The sequence below is a fragment of the Myotis nattereri genome (assembly GCF_964212035.1).
Source record: "Myotis nattereri genome assembly, chromosome: 4".
Lineage (NCBI taxonomy): Eukaryota > Metazoa > Chordata > Mammalia > Chiroptera > Vespertilionidae > Myotis > Myotis nattereri.
Window position 1 is genome coordinate 98,827,454 of NC_138079.1, and position 15,271 is coordinate 98,842,724.

Sequence of the window (15,271 nt, forward strand, 5' to 3'; positions counted from 1 at the left end):
CTATCTGGAGACCAGGGAGCTGCTGTGAGACTGGCTGGAGGAGGAGGAGGAGGTGGTGGCGCTGAGCTGGGAGAAACGGCTGGTGCAGGATTCCAGGCTGGACATGGAGCCCCTGGGAGGAAAGGCATAGATAGCAAAGTATTACCTCCTGGTGGGGACACAGGCCTGGGGCTCACAGCGGAGGAAAAGCTGGTGATGCTGCAAATGAGGCCCCAGGCCTCTTCCCACAGGTGCAGAGGGAAAGCAAGTGAGGCCAAGATGAGAAATGAAGTTCCACCGGTACCCGCTGCAGAGCCCAACCTGCCACAAACCATTCGGGGGTTTCCCTGAACAGGGGACCTAGCATAGCCCAGAAGGCGTCCCACAGCCTGAGTACCCAGCCCATCTCCAGCCTCACCCCCCACCTCCTTTCATCTCCTCTGACACCCACCTCCCCTGACTTGGGACATTTGCATGTCTGTGCCTCCTGCCAAAAGCCTTTCTCTCCTGCCCACTTTGTCTAATTAACTCCCACTCCAAACTTCAGAGTAGAGTAGAACCGTCCAGAACTTTCTGTGGTGGTGGACATATATATACTCTGTTCATCACAGCAACCATTGGGCACTGAGGAACTGATTTTTTAAAAAGTATGTTTTTATTGCTTTGGCCGGTTTGGCTCAGTGGATAGAGCGTCTACCTGCAGACTGAAGGGTGCCGGGTTCGATTCCAGTCAAGGGCACATGCCCGGGTTGCAGGCTCAATCCCTAGTAGAGGGCATGCAAGAGGCAGCTGATCAATGATTCTCTCTCATCATTGATGTTTCTTTCTCTCTGAAATCAATAAAAATGTATATTAAAATATTACAATTGGTATTATATTAAAATAATAATAATAATAAATATATATGTTTTTATTGATTTTAGAGAGATAAAAAACATCATCAGCTGCCCCAGGCATGTCCCCTACTGGGGATCGAGCCTGCAGACCTGGCATGTGCCCTGACTGGGAATTGAACCAGTGACCTCTTGGTGCAGGGTCAATGCTCAATCACTGAGGAATACTGGCTGGGCCGGAATTTTTAATTTCATTCCATTCTAATTGCCAGGTTTAAAGTGCTACCTGTGGCTAGTAGCTATTTGGTTGGACAATGCAGTGTTAGGGCCTGGCTACTCAAAGTGTGGTCCAGGGACCAGCAGCACCACCATTTTCTGGAGCTTGTTCGAGCGTACACTCTTGGGCTGCATTTTGACAAGACCCACAGGTCATCTGCGGGCACACCACCTAGATCTCAACTCCAAGGTCACTGCCCAGACACCTCCCCCACACCCCGCCCACGCTGTGCCAGGCCCCTTGCTCTGTGCTCTGACGGCGTCCTGTGTTAGGACCTGGGGCACCTCTTGGTTGTGTGACCTCGGATAAGGACCCCAGGTTGGAATACCTTCGTGGCATCCATCGCCCCACATAATGACACACAGTTGTGATGATGTGGTCTCCTGCTCCATGACAGCAGACTCTATCTGTCCCCGATCCCTCAGGGCCCAACCTGGCACCTGCCCACTGAGGGTGGCCAGGAAACAGCCCTTGAAACTGGTTCTCTCATGAGGCTAATGAGGGGCAGGGCATCCTGATCCCCCATGTTGACCAGACAGGCTAGTGAACAGTGTCCAGCCCACTCCTCCTTCCCCACCTACCCTCCTAGAGGCAGCAGCCCCCAAATGCCTGTGTCTACATTTCTGAGCCCCTCTGGCTCCAGGAGGAGTGGCCTGGTGTGTGTGTGTGTGGCAGTGCCATGTGGATCTGGTTATGCACATGTGCCACACACAGCACCTTGTTGGTCCCACGGAGGGAGCTCCAGAGCAGGGTAGCGGGAAAGGCATGCCCTGGCCTTGCAGGTCGGCTGGAACTCCTGGAGAGAGCGCCCCCGGTGCCATCTAGTGGAGGGGGGTGTAAACAATGGCGCTCACCAGCACCTCCAGTCCGAAAGAGTTCCCTCAGATCTCGGAGAGCTCTTGGGGTTCCCCAGCCTCTATGCGTCTCTCGTCCTCTCTTTCATTGCCCAGAAGCTGCTCAATCAGCCCTCAGTGTCTCTCAGGAGGATTTGCTCTAAGTGTAGGTGACTTTCCAATGTGCTCCTAGGAGGTGGCGGAGGTGGCGGAGGTGGCGAGTCCTGCGTCCTCTACACCATCATCTCAGACCCGCCTCAAAAGCATTATTTTTAGACAGAAACTAACAGGCACTTCATGAAGCAGAATGCAAAATCACATGCATTTTTAAAAGATACAATGCAAGGCCTAAAGAAGCCATCTGCTGCACCTCCTCACCCTCTGCTTTTTTTTTTTTTTTCTGTTATCCAGTGCTTACTGAATGGCAGGCTCCCTCCACCATTTCATCTCATGACAACCCACAACGTTGGGGGTCCAGTTCGAGGCTGAGAGAGGTGAAGTGACTCCCCCAAGGTCACACAGCAACCAGGAAGTGCTGGGGGTCTTAGCCATTGTATTTCCCTGTCTCTTTGAGGAACCACTTGATAAGAGTTGTCTGTGAGGCACTGTTGCAGACTGTTCTAGAACAGTCCGAACGCTGTTTTAGGAAACTCTAGACGTGAGGGGAGGTCCAAATAGCAGGACCTCAGGCTCCCCCCACTAGTCCACTAGTCCACTAGTCAATCTGGTATGTTGGGCTTCTGTCCAGGGTTTCAAGGGGAAGGTTCTGCCGCTGAGGCAGTTTAGAAGTAGTGTCCGATTTCTCACACTAAGGTGCTGAACCACGGGAATGTTTAACAATACCATTGCCCCACCCTGGAGAGGCTGGGAGGCAAACAGGAGGTGAATGCAATGCCCCAGCCTGGCCTAGAGGGGAGTTGGGGCCCCTCCCGCCCAGGAGCTGAATCCCAGCCCCTCCTACCTGAAGTCCTCAGACGCCAGCACCTCATAGTAGTAGAGGAGTTTGCACCTGGGGCCAGGGCTGTGCAGGGCCGTCAGGACGTCCTCCTCCACACTGCCAGGGGGGCCATGCACTTGCCACAGGAGCAGATAGATGCCGGGCCACCGGGTCACGTGGGAGCCCTGAAACAGCAGCCACGCCTGAGGCTCTGGTCCTCCTGGGGACAGCCCCCTTCTCAACCTGCCCACCAGCACGTCCTTCCTCTAAGCGCTTCCTGGAGCCATCATTTCTCCCCTCCACTGTTACCCCAGATCCCTGGTACCTGAGAGTCTCCTCTGAATCTGGGGGAGGGGGCCCAGGACTGGGAGTGGGGCTGCAGGACAGCAGAGGTGTAGCCAGGTTAACTGCCTGGATTTTGTTGGGCTTTTGTTCTATTGAGTGAGCTTTGCACACTGAGGAGTTCTGGAGAGGGACTTGGGAGGGAGCTGCACAGGTGGTTAGAGCTTATTGAGAACCAAGAGAGGTCAAGAAAGAGAGGTGTTAGCTGTTACGAGAAGAGCAACTTCTTCAGGGAAGGGCATGGATGTTCAGTGGAACCCTGGGGGTGCTGGTGTGGTAGACTCCCCATGGAACCTTCAGAAGTTCTGCATTGGTCGAAGGTGCTTGTGTGTGTGTGTGTATGTGTGTGTGTGTGCATGTATGTGTGAGTGCTTATGTGAGCACTGTGTGAGAGCATGTGTGAGTGTGTGTATGTGTGTGTGAGTGCATGTGTATGTGAGTGAGTGCATGTATGTGTGGGTGGGTGAGTGTGTGTTTGGGGGCCTGTGATGTTCGACCTGCAAGCACTGGCCTCGTGGAGGATGTGAGGTCAGCAGGGTGGCTCATGTTTGGTGCCAGATCTGCGTTCTGTTTGCAGACCTCCAGCTTCTGTGCTGTGCCGGTTCTGGAACTGACTGTGAGTCAGCGATCACCCGGAGAGAAGGAGGAGTGCAGATCGCAAACCCCACACCCACAGGCTGTGAGTCACCCCACCCGGCTTGGAGCCTGGAGACCTGTATCTTTGGCACGAATGGTAGGGGATTCTGGGCTGGGGTCCTGAGGTCTGGGTCCTGGGTCTGCCAGGATCTGTCTTTCTCCCCCACTGTCCCTCAGGGTCCCTGAGGCCGAGGACCAGGTCCTGTTTGTCCACTGCTGTGCCCCCAAACCCTGACACACAGTGAACACTCTGTCCTGCGTAATGAATGAATAAATGAACCAAGGAATTCGAACCTGAATGCTCTCCCCTTCCCGGCAGATGAGGGGGGCCTCCACAGGGCTGTAATCTGCACCCAGGGTCCCCCCTTTGTCCAACAGCTGCCCACTGGCCCTGGCCCCAGGCTCCCGGGGGCCCGGCTGGGGGGCCTGCTTAGCGTAGCACAGGCTGAACACCACATCCCCTCGTAGGATGTCAAAGTCCCAGGTGATGACTGATTCCCCCTCCAGAATCTCCACCGCAACCTGCATGGGGACAGGCGAGGTCTGAGAATGGATCCCCCTCTAAATGCCTGGGAGGTCCACCCTGCCTTGGGTGCTGAGCCACAGCCACTGACTGACAGACAAGAGGGTACAGGTGGTTAGAGCTTACTGCCAGGCCCTGCACGTCCAGCCCTCCCCACAGGTCGGGCTGGGATAGACTGTGGCTGAAACAGGCTCTTACCTTCAATTCTTGCCCACATCCATCGTGCCCACACCTCTCCTTACAGGGTTCTCCTACGAGCTTGCCCTCAGCAAATCGCTAGCATGAGAACCCTCTACTCTGGGAGACCCTGACCTATATTGACACCCCAGCCCAGGGGGTCCTCCCGGGCCAGGGCCCCAGCACCTCATGGGGAGCCCCACGGAGCACACTGGCCGGCTGGTAGGTCTCTCGCCACTCGTGCAGCTGCTCTGCATGCTCCTGGTCCTCTTCCATCAGATAGAGGGACTTGGGGACCAGCCCTCCTTCGGGGACATTACACTGGGGTACAAAGACAAAGGTGGTAGGTTAGGGCCCAGTCAGGCTCTGTGTCCCCTGAAACCACACTTATAACAGGAATCTCTTCGTGAGCTGGGCACTGGGCTTCCTTGACCCCATTTACCGGTAACCACCTGACCCACAACAAAGCAGTAGGAACTATTATTCTTCCCATTTCACAGAGGAGGGAAACAGAGGCTCAGAGAAGTAAGGCAGCAGAAAGTGGCTGAGCCAGGGCACAAGGCCATATCAGGCTCCCAGGTGCGCGCTGCTTCCCACTCTGCTGGTCTTGCAGGCCCGTTCGCTAAATATAAGTCATGCAGACAGATCAGGACAAGTGGAGAAAACAGGCAAGTTTGGCAAAATTCCTAGGAAATCTGCTTTTGATCCCCAAATCATGCAAACGTGCTGCTTGGTATTTCTGTTAGAGAAGGGAGAGGGGCCTGCCCTCCCACAGCCAGATGAGATAAGACAGCGGTGAGCAGGGTCATGCCTAGTATCTCACCCCTGTGGTTGTGAGTTGGGGATAAATTCCTTTGGGTACACTGGCTGTGGGGTCCAGGCCTCTGGGCCATTTGAGTCACATCCCCCTATAGCAAACGGTAAGTCTGACTGCATCCTAGCAACCTAGCTTGGATGGGGAATGCAGGTGGGTAAGCCTTTGCCTGGCCTGGTCTCTGGACTTCTGGAAACTCCCTCACTGCGTTTGAAAGAAGCAAGGGAAGGCTGCCCTCCTCCAGGGAGGAGTCGCCTCTCTTTGGGGCAGCTTCTAGAACAAGCCCTGCCCCAGCACGCCCAGGTCCTCGAGGCCACACACTGCCCCTCCTCCAGTCCCGTCCCCCCCCCCCCCCCCCCCCGCAGCCTCACCAGGCACTCCCCCCCAAGGAAGTCGGGGATCACGTCTTTATCCAGGTAGTCGACAAGGCCTCCGGGGTAATTGCTGCCACTGTAGATGAGGAACTTCTGCCGGGTGTTCTCATTGATGAAGGGGCTGATCTGAAATGGGGGAGATGGAGCAAGATGAAAAGTTGTTTTTTAATTGAGAAGTAATTTGCACACCACAGAATTAAGCACATTAAAGGGAATGATTCAGTGGCTTTTAGCTCATTCAGTATGTCATGCACCTGTCACCTCTATCTAATTCCAAGACATTTTCTAATTCCCCGCAGAAGGACACTCCCACCCCCATGAGCAGTCACTCCCTGTCCTAACCCCCTACCCCCCAGCCCCTGGAAACCACTTTCTGCTTCCTGTCTCTGCAGTTTTGGCTGTTCTGGGCATTTTGTATAAACGGATACGGTATGAGGCCTTTTATGTCTGGCTTCTTTCATTTAGCATGATGTGTTCGTGGTGCCTCCATGAGTTATAAAAAGAAAGCATTATCTGTGCTTCCTTTTTATGGCTGAATACTATTCCACCGTATGGATGCCCATGTTTTGTTTATCCCAGATGGAATCTCAACACTGCACTCTAAGCTGCATGTCAATCAGGCTTTTCACGACATCCTCAGTGCTGGTGTGGTATCGGGTTCAGTAAATAGGTGGGGAAGGAGGGATGGAGGGAGGAAGGAGGAAGGAAGGAAGGAAAGAAGGAGATGGGGGGGTCTTCTTCTCCTACCCCTCCCCCACCTCAGGGCCCCTGGAAGCCACAGCTCCTCTGGAAGCCCCCAGCCTCACCCTGTTCCAGCTCTCAGGGGCTCTGATGACAAGGCTATCCCCTCCCCTTGTCCCTGCAGCCCTGGGTGGTCAGGGCTTGCTACAGCGGCTCCCTAGGGGCCTCTCCGTCTCACTCACACCACTGCAAGGGGCTCCTTCCTGTCCCCCCAACCCCTGCATTTGCGCCATCCATCGGGTGAATCTGCTTTTCAGCCAGGATGCCAACTGCTGGCTTCCACCCCCACCCACTATACATCCTCTTAGGAAATCTCCAACAGCAAAAAGAATGCAGTTTTTACAAAGATCAGGACATTTGGGGATAAAAAGCTTTAGTAGCAGGTCCTGCCTGTCCCTCCCACAGCTCCTGCTCCCCAGCCCAGCTTTGACTTAGTCCCAGAAGCCAGAGAAGTTTTTGCCCCAGAAGTCTGCTCATCCTCTCTGGCTGACAAGCCTCCAGGGCTCCCTACTGCCCCAGGACAAGGTCCCCTCGTCGCCACAGCCTGGACCCGGCAGCACTGGTCCCTGAGCATCTGTCTTCCCAGCTCCTCGGGGCAGCCGGCCTCTTTGCTCCGTTTGGCTCCAGCCCCCAGCACGGTTTTTCAGTTCTTCTAAAGCGCATCGGCCTTTGGGCCCTAGCCCATGCTGTGCAGGTCACCTGCCATGCCCTTCCCTCTGCCCTGCCCTCCCGGACTCCTGCTCCCTCCTCAGGTCTCAGCACAAGTTCCCTTCTCAGTGGGACCGTCCTCATTCCCCCAATCGAAACTATCCCCCTGAGCCAACCCCTGCCTGGCTTAGTCTCCCCAAGAACCCTGACTGTCCTCACGCCCATGTCACCGGGAGCCATGAAGCGTTACTTACTTGTGTGGGATTATCTGACTTAACTCTCCCCACCCCCACAATGTTGAGAGGGAAACACAGTGGCTCATACATTCAGAATCCTCAGGGCCTGGAGACGTGCCTGGCACATAGTAGGTGCTTAGTAAAACATTGAGTCTGTTTAACTTTAAACTCTTGAATCCCTATTCTGGTCAAACCTCTACTTACAGCAGTGCTTCTCAGGCTTTCGTGGGCACTGAATGTGGGGACGTGCGTGTGTGCGCACGCACACACACACACACACACACACTGGCACTGGGTAAGATGCTAACTCTGAGTCTGTAGGATCTGGAGGGACCTCAGGACAGTGGTTTTCAACTGCAAGTGACAACCTGTCAGTGATTGTGAAATCAATTTAGTACATGGTGACTAGACTGTGTGTGGTGTGTGTGTACACGCATGCATATGCAGGGTTGCAGCATAAAGTGTATTTCTTACTATGGGTCGTGGGCAAAACGTTTTAATATCCCTGTAGCATAGGATCCCCAGAACCTTTCCACAGGAGTCCCGGGAAACCTGTCCAATTCTGAGTGTCCACGAAGCAGGACAAAGGTTACACAAAATGTGCTCTATCCGTACAGAGGAATATTTCAAACATAAAAAGAAATGAAGTCCTGAGAAACACTGCCCCGTGGATGAGCCTGAAAACATTATGCCGAGTGAGGAATCAGGCGCAAATAACCTCATCCAGTTGGATTCCATTGATATGAAATATCTCGAATATGTAAACCCATAGAGACACAAAGTAGGTTCGTGGTTGTCAGGAGCCGGGGGAGGAGGGTGGCAGTGACCGCTGACGGTTTCCTTCAGGGGAGATGAAAACGGCCTAGAATTAGGTAGTGGTGCTGGCTGCACAGCTCTGTGAAGACACTAAAAATCACGGAATGGTGCACTTTGCAGTGGTGAACTTGATGGTGTCTGGGTTAGAAGAAAAGACACCGGACAAGCAGGCAGGGCCGCTCACAGAGGGACCCCTCCCATCTCCGGCCCCTGCTCTTACCAGCGTCCAGAGCACAGGGAAGACGCGGGGGGCGCGCACGATGAGCAGCCGGCCCAGCGTCTCGGGGTAGTGGTCCTCCACCACCTCAATCATCCGCAGGAGGGCCTTCACCCCCGGCCGCCACAGGTGCCGCATGTTGAGCCCTTCCAGGTCCACCAGGCAGGTCCAGGAGCTGCAAGACACGAGCCCTCACCTTGCCCTGCCACCTCTCAAGGTCCCCAGGCCCCCTGCAGGGACCCAGGGGCTGACAGGCTCAGTGAGGCAGGGCTGGGAACAGAAGGGGCGGGGCCCACAGGACACGCCTGGATCCTGCCGCCATGGTGAGGCCACGTGGCAAAGAGGCTCAGAGTGTGGGCTCGGAGGCTGAGCCCCCAAATTCCAGTGTCACCTTCACCCTTGAAAGCTGTGTGACCTGGGCAACTTCCTCCTCCTCGGGACAATGGCTATGACAGTAACAGTCTCCAGCTCAAGCAGCTGTTGTTAGGGCTAAATGAGACGCATATGTAAAGGGCAGGCACATAGCACCCACTCAGTGAAAGCTACTTATTACTACTGATTGCTGCAAAGATGCTGATAACAAAATAGAGCTCAAGCACTCCTGGGTTGCCACCTGCTGTGTGGCCTTGACAGGTTACCTAACCTCTCTGTGCCTCCATTGCATTAGTACTAATTCATCAGGAAAATGACAGTTTTACCGCTGCACTCGTCCCTGGAAGCCTCTCCACCCTAGCTTCGTTCCCTTCACCCTGCCAGACCACCGTCACACCCTGCGACCCTGTCATCTGAGCCACCCCAGATGAACTCTGCCTCGGCCAGGACCCTGAGTGATCCATTCCCCAGCCCACCCCAGGAGATGATCCCTTAGGAAAGCACCCAGTGGCAACGGAAGGTAATTTTCATCAAGGTCCGGACTTGGGATAAAGCTTCAGTCTGCCTGCTCAAGGAGGTCCTGCCTGCTCCTCCCTCCTGGGGCTGGGATAAGGATGCCAGGAATCAAGGTGCTGAGGAGGGCACCTGCTACACAGTAAGTTCTAGATGCATCTCCTAACAGTTACTGTTTCTGACACGCCATGAAGAAGCCCTAGAGCTGGTGATACTGGTCCCGCTCTACAGAGGGGAGAGGTCCAGTGCCTTTGGGGGCGACGGTGCTGTGAGTGCTGGTGTGGGAAGCTGGGCTCAGGCATGGAAGTTGGTGGGGGGGTGGGGGGGTGGCCAGAGGGGAACAGCTGCGAGTCTGCATGCCTGGGAGATAGAGTCAGGGTGGCACTTGGGGGAGGGGTGTGTCCCAAAAGGCAAAGGCCAGGAGGACGCATGGCATGAGCTCTGCCACTTACCCGCTTAGCAACCTGGGGAGGGCATCACTACTCTGAGCCTCAGTTTCCCCTATAAAGGACGGGACGGCACGGTCCCTGCCTCACAGGATCGCTGTGAGGATCAAGCGAGGACACTTCTGTGAAGGGCCATGCTTAGTGAGCCTGGGCTGTCTGTACTGTTCAGGGGAATGTTCCCTGGCGGGTCCTTGCCTGATGGGACGGCCAAACTGCCTGGTGTTCCCTTCACATCTCTTCTGTCCTTCCTCATTGACGGAGAGAACCTGGAGGGTAGACAAGGCGCTGGCGAGCCTGCACTGGGCTGCTCACCGCAGGCAGCCCCGGGGGCTCCAGGGAATGGGGGACCCCGACTCACGTGCTGCAGCAGCGCCTCCTCCCCGACGGCCTTCATCAGGCCCTTGGTGTCCATGTGGCCCAGGCGCAGGATGTACAGGGGGCGGCCGTCTGTGCAAAGAGGGGGGACGCAGTGTAGGGAATGCTGGGGAGAGGGCGGGTCAAAGCCGTGATGAGACCTCACCCTCCTCAGAGAAGCAGGGCCAGGCTGTGCCTCACCACGCCCATCCCTCCATCATTTACTAACAGCTTGCCTGGTCCTGCGAGGGGCTGACACTGGTCATGGGAAAGAAACAGCATGTGCTAGAAACTGAGTGAGGTGCATACGGCAACTCTCTGTATGTCCCTTGCTACTATTCTGAAAACCCCCAACTGTCCTAACATTAAAAGGTTAGCTTAAAAACTTTAAAAAGAGGAGATGAGCCATGTACAGTGGGGCCTTGACTTACGAGTGTCCCGACTAACGAGTTTTTCGAGATACGAGCCGTCTCTGGGCCGATTTTTTGCTTTGAGTTAAGAGCTAAAATTCGGGTTACGAGCCAGCTTCAGATACCCCACCGCTAGTTGGCGCAGCAAGTCACAGTGAACACCACAACATCAGCACAGCATCACGTGTCTCACTCGTTCACAATGGATTTGACATATGAGTAATTTGAGTTACGAGCTCCAGCACGGAACGAATTAAACTCGTAAGCCAAGGCCCCACAGTAATGAAGGAGCATGGCGAGAGTAGATAAAAGTCGGCTGTTAGCTTTCTGTCAGCCAAAGCAAAAAGGAAAAATAAGGAATTAGAGACCAATGCAGTCGATTCTTGTTATTCTCGTTAGCTGTTCTACAATCACCTTGAGCACTGACCTATCGAATACAGACCCACTGCTTGGAGGAAAAACACAGGGTTAGGTTCCTGCCAGCCTCTAGTCATAATGTTTTTGTCAACTGATCAATACATAACCTTGTTTTCTGTGTTTCTATGTAAGGACACCTTATTCAGTTATACTTTGTTGATTCAGTAACATTGAACTCACGGCCAGCAGCACTGTGATGCAGGTCTGATCTAACTCACACCTTTTCTCCGTAAGGCACATCAGAGCCATCGTGCACTTGGGAACACGAGACGGCACTTCTGCACTATGCTCGGAGGCCGTTGTCAACAGCAAAATCACAACCCAACGCACAAAAATAAAATAAAAATAAAGAAAGTGGCACTAAGTAGACTGCAAAAAGGATGCTGTTTCCAGTCTGAGCGCTGGCGCAGGAAGGCAGAAAGACGCCCAGTTCGACCTCCGCCGGGGGCGTGCAGCGCGGGCTCTCTGCACACGTCCGCGAGTGACCACCAGCGCTTCCTGAGTATTGATTTGGGGGCGATAAATGCAGTAGGTGGATAATGAGGACCGACTCCCTGAAGGACAATGTCTCAGCCCGTTCTTCAGGAGAGTCAAGCATTTGCTCTGTTCAACATACAGATGACCCTTAAACAACATGGGTTTGGCTCAATTTATATGCGGATTTTTTTTTTCAATAAATATGCTGTCAGCCCTCCAAATTCCTGGGTTTTACATCCAGGGATTCCACCACCAGCAGATCAATGCATTGTTCTACACCATTTTATATAAGGAACTTGAGCATCTGTGGACTTCGATATCCTCAAGGGGTCCTAGACCCAATCCCCTGCATAAACCAAAGGACGACTGTAGTTAAGTTTTGGGGAGTCAAAAATTATACATGGATTTTTCAGCTGCACAAGAGTGGGCCAGTGCCTATAATCCCCGCAATGTTCAAGGGTCAACTGTGTATGAATTTTTGTATAAAGGGCAGTGAAAATCATGCGAGGCACTGGCTTCAATGGCAGTTTAATTTTAAAAACCTCAAAAAATTTATAGTAGGTTGAATAATATCTCCCCAACATTCACGACCACCCATAAGTTCAGAATGTGGCCTTATTTGGAAGTAGGGTCTCAAGAGGAGATCACAGTGGATCGTTGTTGGCCTTACATCCAATGACTGGGGGTCTTTATAAGAAGAAGAGAGGCCTGGCCAGTGTGGCTCAGCGATTGAGTCAAGGGGTCGCTGGTTCGATTCCTGGTCAGGGCATATGCCTGGGTTGCGGGCTTGATCCCCAGTAAGGGGTGTGCAAGAGGCAGCCAATCGATGATGTTCCTCTCTCATCGATGTTTCTATCTCTTCCTCTCCCTTCCTCTCTCTCTAAAAATCAATAAAAACATATTTTGGAAAAGAAGAGAGGACACAGAGGATACACAGAGAGGAAAGCCATGTGAAGACAGACACAGAGACTGGAGTGAGGCTGGGCCACCAGAGTTCTGAGAGATAAGGAAGGATGCCACTCTAGGGCCTGCAGAGGGTCACGGCCTGCTGACATCTGGGTTTCAGACTTCTGCCTCCAGAACTGGGAGAGAATAAACTTCTGTTGTCTTAAGCCGCCCAGTTTGAGGTCGTTTGCTGTGGCAGCCCTAAGGCACTATTTGCCTCAAGCCCAGCTCTGTCATCTTTATGGCTGGGCAGTCATCTCCAGATGCCCAGAAGAGTCCAAGTGGTATTCACAGTGCATTCAGCAGTGACCAGGGATGCACTGATGTTAGATAGGTCAAGGAACGCACCTATGTCCTGGTAGTGCCAGCCCCCCGCATAGAACTCCTCCAGGAGGGCAGGGGGGTGCCAGGTCTGAAGGAGGAGGTCCACCTGGTGCTGCTTTCGCCAGCTCAGGGACTGGCACAGCATCTCTCGGGCCTTGTCCAGGTGGAAGTCACGAGCCCGCAGGAACCGAAGGATGTGCTGGTCTTTGGGAATCTGCGAGAAGAAGGAGGAGCGACCCAGGGAATGGTAGTCCCTAAGCCAGTAGATAGGATTATGGGAAATGAATCCCCTGTCTCCTCTGAAAATATTTAACTGGGGAAGGATCGTACGCATCCACAAGCCAAGGGGTGCTAGCAGCTCCCAGAAGCCAGGAGAGACACAGAGCAGGTTCTCCTCCAGGGCTCCTGAAGGAACCCACCCTGCCCTCACCTCGATCTCAGACGTGTGGCTGAGAACTGGGAGCGAATACATTCCTGTTGTTGTAAGCCACCCAACCTATGGCATTTTGTTTCAGCAGTCCCAGAAAATAAACACACTCCTCTTAACAGTGTGTTATATGAGCTTATAAATAATACCTCCCCCCCGCGCGCTTTTTTTTTTTTAATTTTTTTTGCCTTGTTCAGGCTGCATTCCTGCCACATATAACCCAAAGAGTCTAACGAATAGCTGAGAGGACATGTTAAGACCCCACCAGCTCTCCTTCCTTCCTTCCCTCTGACAAATATCAACCATCAAGGGGCGCCAACCAAAAGCACCCTTCAGCGGGTTCTCGTTCTGAACCAGACTTGGCTCTAAGCACTTTACGTGGATTCCCTTTCACTCACCATGGGAGGCGAATACTAACCTTACCCCAATGTTACCTATGAGGAGACGGGTAGACAGGTTACATCACAGCCCAGTGCTCACTCCCTTGTCTGCCTCCCAAAGTGGGGCGGAAAGGCCATCAACTTATGACTAAGCAGGAAGTTCCAGTTCAACAGAGTTGAAGGTCAGGTCCGTGCTTGGGACCCAAATGCATATTGGACCTTCTTGTGATGGGGCTTAGAGTCTACAGACAAAACCCGCATGCAGTCAAAAATCAACCCTCAAAGTCAGTAAGTCTCTTTTAAAAAGAATAGCGTGCTTGGTTTTGTGAACAGCAGTGGTTGTCAATTGGGGGTGACTGTGCCCTCAGGGGACATGGGTGATGTCTGGAGCCATTTTTGGTTGTGACAACGTGGGGAGAAGAGCTCATGGCATCTAATGGGTGGGGGTCAAGGGTGCTGCTCAAAACCCTGCCGTGCAGAGCACAGCCCCCACCATGGAGAATTGTCTGGTCTTGCCCTGGCCGGTTTGGCTCAGTGGATAGAGCGTCGGCCTGTGGACTGAAGGGTCCCGGGTTTGATTGCAGTCAAGGGCACATACCTTGGTTGCAGGCTCCTCCCCACCTAGGGCCCTGGTCGGGGGTACGTAGGAAGCAACCAATCGATGTGTTTCTCTCACATCGATATTTCTCTCTGTCTGTCCTTCTCACTTCCACTCTCTCTAAAATATCAATGGAAAATATCCTCGGGTGAGGATTAAAAAAAAAAAAAAAAAAAAAGGACTGTCTGGCCTTAATGTCAGCAGTGCCTAGGCCAGTGATGGCGAACCTTTTGAGCTCGGCGTGTCAGCATTTTGAAAAACCCTAACTTAACTCTGGTGCCGTGTCACATATAGAAATTTTTTGATATTTGCAACCATAGTAAAACAAAGACTTATATTTTTGATATTTATTTTATATATTTAAATGCCATTTAACAAAGAAAAATCAACCAAAAAAATGAGTTCGCGTGTCACCTCTGACACGCGTGTCATAGGTTCGCCATCACTGGCCTAGTCAGTGATAATGGGAGCATGTGTTACAGACACATGAAACCATATGTAATGAAAAGAAGGCAAAGTCTAAGTACCCAGCATTACCAATGACACAAACTGGTCTCCCTGGCCCTTGCTCCCCAGTGCCCAGGCTGGGCAGCTAATGCTGAACCTGCGTCTGCTCCAGCAGGCCCAGCCCCGCACTTGCCTTGCCTTTGTGTGTCTCCTGCAGCCAGTGCCGCAGCTGAATCAGGCAGCTCTCCTGCATGGGCGTGAGATGGCCCAGGCACCTCTCAATGTAGTCTGCGTCCAGCTTGTCCCCTGCCAGAGAAGAAGGGGCTTCAGGATGAGAGGGAGATGCTGTCTCTCTTCCCCACCCTGTCTGCCCTTTCTGGAGCCCATGCCTGACTGGCCACCTTGGATCTGAAATGTAGTTCCAAGCCTCACAGTAGCCCTTTCACCAGATGACAGCCACCTGAGCCCCAATCCTCTAGTCTTTCCAATCCATCTCCAGGGTGGTTCTGAAAACTCACGCTGGGCCAAGCCTGGATCTCACAGTCACAAGTGATATGTCCGCTTTGACCTTCAGAAGTGGAACGAATCCCTGTCTTCTAGAGCTGTCCCGCCCTCTGAATATTTTTTTCCATTGCCCCCCATCCCCTTCCCTTTGGCAAGCATCAGCTTGTTCTCTATATCTATGGGTCTGTTTATGTTTTATTCTCTCTCTTTTTTTTAGATTCCACATATAAGTGAAATCACATTTGTCTTTTTCTGTCGGACTTATTTCACTTGG

At 53.0% G+C, this 15,271-nt stretch overlaps 1 protein-coding gene across 1 annotated transcript in view; it reads right to left on the reverse strand.

Annotated features, from left to right (window-relative positions):
• The window catches only part of SEC14L5 (SEC14 like lipid binding 5), a gene marked incomplete at its 3' end in the record, with an annotated part of 41,356 nt that continues 26,085 nt past the window's right edge, over positions 1-15,271 (reverse strand). The window contains exons 7-16 of the mRNA XM_081090441.1: positions 14,687-14,799; positions 12,666-12,855; positions 10,073-10,161; positions 9,910-9,980; positions 8,387-8,558; positions 5,723-5,851; positions 4,724-4,858; positions 4,132-4,359; positions 2,884-3,044; positions 1-112 (exon numbers count right to left, since the gene is read on the reverse strand). Coding sequence (XP_080946567.1) covers positions 1-112; positions 2,884-3,044; positions 4,132-4,359; positions 4,724-4,858; positions 5,723-5,851; positions 8,387-8,558; positions 9,910-9,980; positions 10,073-10,161; positions 12,666-12,855; positions 14,687-14,799 — 1,400 coding nt within the window. The remainder of the gene's footprint in view (positions 113-2,883; positions 3,045-4,131; positions 4,360-4,723; positions 4,859-5,722; positions 5,852-8,386; positions 8,559-9,909; positions 9,981-10,072; positions 10,162-12,665; positions 12,856-14,686; positions 14,800-15,271) is intronic.